Here is a 3359-nt window from a genome sequence, read left to right on the forward strand (position 1 = left end):
TGTAATAATTCTTTAATATATTACTTGTGTGGTGTAGAAGAGAATTATTTATGTAGAGATACTGCTTGCAAACCAATGATGGTAAGATGATGTCATGGGGTAGGACTGGATAAGTCTGACTTCTTCCTACTCCATTCAAGCATGTACTAGGTATAAGCAAATTGATATTGGATTATGTGTACAATCATGTGTGTTGTCATATCAACTGTCTTTACATGCTTGAAAGAATAAATCAAAATCAAAATCAAATATTAATTGGGATCAAAGACCTTATTCAACATAGCTAATTTGAAATTATGGGCATTTCTTTCACCAAAAAAGTTGGGCAGCCTGTGAGGTGAAACTCAGGGCAAAAAACACCACTTGCTGCATACCTGATGCTGTTTACAAAGCTGATTCCTGTGAGTGAATGTTAATAACTGAGCCTGGCTCAGGTCAATCTGTCTGCAGTTTTATCCACTTAGAGTTTCTCACATCTGGACTATAGTAGGTGTAAGGTAGGACGGAGAGACTTCATTAAAAAACTAAACCTGAAACAATAAAAGTGAGGGAACAAGCTGTTTTAACAAGAGCAGGACATGTTCCTAGTGGAAATTATGTTCATTTTAATGCATTATGTGTATTGCAGATTGATCCAAGAGTCCTCCTGGTCTGGCCCCAGGGTTGCAACAACACATTTTAGAAGCTAAATACCATAACATAGAAAGAAGCTTACCTTGGCACCGTCTGAGGCAAAAACAATGGCTTTTGCTTTTTGCTGTTACAGGCACTGTGAGAAACAAGCTCACACACCTGTGAAAAGTTTGGGAGAACAGTTTAAACTGTGGACAAAGTGCACTCGCCACAAGAAAGTAGCAAATCATAAAGTTTTTTTTTCCAAAGAGCAACTGGTGGAATTTGCTGCACCACAGTTGATGATGAAAAAGAGAAAGCAATCCAGACATTGCACATTCTGCTGAGGCTTGCCTAGACCAGACTTTGGTTCTGATATATTGGTTGCACTGAAAAGCATGTAAACAAGCCTCTGTTCCCAAACACTCTGAGATATTTCTGCAGAGAGCGCCTGCACTCAACTGTTCTGCAGCATCCAGCAAAAGCAGCTGCATCCAAGAGGATTAGTAGTAACAGTCAAACAAAATCAAAACTCCAAGCGCACCAGTAATACATCATCAGGCTGTTCTCCATTTTGCCACTGAAGGTCCAGTTGCCATAACGTTTGTCAATTCAATTTATATAGAGTCAAAAAACAGACTATTTTATTGTCTGATGTTTTATTTGTACAGGAAAAATACAAACAGATCAAATTCACTGTAAATGTTCTATTGTTACCAAACTGTTAACAGCAAGAATCTACAACTTGTGGGAGAGAATCAGTTAATCCATGATTTTTCCATTAAACAAATATTGTGAAATTATTGTGAAGACATTTGTAGTAAAACAGAACAGAGCCCTGGGGAACTCCAGCATCACAGCTGCTGCAGATGCTCATGAAGTGCTGTTTATTGTTGACCAGTAATGAGTCTCTTTCTTGTCTCTCATGTCCTTCACAGACGGAGACAGGGTGTCTTCAGTGTGAGCGCCTCAAAGAGAAAGATGCAAAACATTTCCTCGAAGAGCTTCAGACTATTCTTCAGTTTATTTTCAATAAGTATTGTTCCAAAAGGGCATCATGAGCTGTTCTTCTCTTCATGAACCTTTCATATCACCTGAACACAAACACAGTGCATCATGCCTGTGGTATTTATTTTACAGCTGGAGGAATGGAGACAGGGCGATTCAGTGTGCAAAGGCAGGAAGAGAGCACCTCCGTGTTGGAAGAAGCTTGGGATTGTTGTGATGCTGCAGTAGGACTAACAAGTTAAATATAGGAAGGGGTGTGTTTTCTGCATAGCTTTTCTTCTGGTTATTAAATGTACAGAGCCTGGACAAGATGAGCAACGGGCGACTTGTGCAACTGAGCACAATGAAGAAGATGTAAATCATTAAAGTTACTACAATTTATATTTTTATAATAACAATGTATTAAATGTCAACGTGAAAACACTGTTTAATGTGAAAGGAGTCTGTTTTAGTGACGAACCATCCGCAGGATGATCACACATTTGCCGAGTAAGTTCTGACACAGCGAACACTGAGCCCACTGTTTCAGCTGACGTTTCCCATAACGTGCAAAACAAACATGGTTGGCAGCAGGTGTGTGTGTGTGTGGACCGAGGAGGAGATCATTTCTGTTAGAAACGTTCTGTCCCGTCCAGGTAAAAACTCGTTTTAAATAGTAAACTGTGAAATCTCTGATTGTTAGTTTCTCTGTTTTGTTGCCAGTTTGTAACCTCTTACTACTTTTTTTTTTTTTTTACCACAGCCATGTTATGGTACGTTGCCTGTACCGCCATCTTCTGACAAAACTAGCGTAGTTTATCCGCTCTAACCACTTGATGGAAATGAAGTTGTTGGTTTGAAATTACAAGAAATGAGAATGCAACAAAACTCACTGATCAAGCAGAAATAATTGAAAATCTGCTGTGGTTTCCATGGACTCCAAGCTCCACAACATGTGTATGGTTGACTCAGATATTAATCAACTCCAGTGATTCCTTTATGTTGGACGTCTTTTCCTCACTGATCATTCTGTGCTGTGTCTTTGATGCCGTTTGAGCTGGACGCCAGCTGCCAGGCATGGTTCACATCAGCAGATGCTTCTTGTGAACATCAAACTCAAAATATTTGAGTATTTTTATAAATCAGAGCAGCTCTAAGCCACAGCTCCAGTAGACTAAAAATACATTTTTCCAAAAACTGATTTCTGTCATTTTAGGTAGATATTGTCACACTGATGTGTGTACAAATGGTCAGTTTTCTGGTAGGTTTGTTTAGTAAATGATATAATCAATATAAATATAGATATAAAAGGGGTGCCTTTCAGATGATGGACAGCTCTGATTGGTGGCCTGATGCTGTCACTCCACTTCTGGTTGCCACTGCAAAGAATCTGGTTGCAAAATGCCAGCCCCCATATTGACAATAATTTGGCCTCACTTTTTTAGTTCAATTCAATTTATATAGAGTCAAATCACAACAAAAGTCATCTCAGGACACTTTACAAACTAAGGTCTAGACCTTACTGTTATCAATATTATTACATAGGGAAAACCCAACAAATCCCCCTTGAGCAAGCACTTGGCGACAGTGGGGAGGAAAAACTCCCTTTAACGGAAGAAACCTCCGACAGACCCCGGCTCTTGGTGGGCGGCCTTCTGCCTCGACCGGTTGGGGTGAGTGGATAGAGGAGAGACAAAAGAAAAAAAGCAACAAGACACAACAATCAAACACTGATCAGGTCGATGTGGCCGGTGACTGCT

At 39.8% G+C, this 3359-nt stretch overlaps 1 protein-coding gene across 10 annotated transcripts in view; it reads left to right on the top strand.

Annotated features, from left to right (window-relative positions):
* The window catches only part of il15l (interleukin 15, like), an 18605-nt gene extending 16439 nt beyond the window's left edge, over positions 1 to 2166 (top strand). For 7 of the 10 annotated variants that reach the window (XM_020622716.1, XM_020622719.1, XM_020622714.1 and 4 more), the window contains exon 7: positions 1551 to 2159. In XM_020622716.1, coding sequence (XP_020478372.1) covers positions 1551 to 1673 — 123 coding nt within the window. In that variant the 3' untranslated portion in view covers positions 1674 to 2159. Of the gene's footprint in view, positions 1 to 1550 lie in introns of all 10 variants that reach the window. The other 3 variants (XM_020622723.1, XM_020622724.1, XM_020622722.1) reach the window with 3 other exon arrangements.
* Positions 2167 to 3359: the final 1193 nt, after the last annotated feature.

This window comes from Monopterus albus, unplaced genomic scaffold (genome assembly GCF_001952655.1).
Source record: "Monopterus albus unplaced genomic scaffold, M_albus_1.0 scaffold287.1, whole genome shotgun sequence".
Taxonomy (NCBI): Eukaryota; Metazoa; Chordata; class Actinopteri; order Synbranchiformes; family Synbranchidae; genus Monopterus; species Monopterus albus.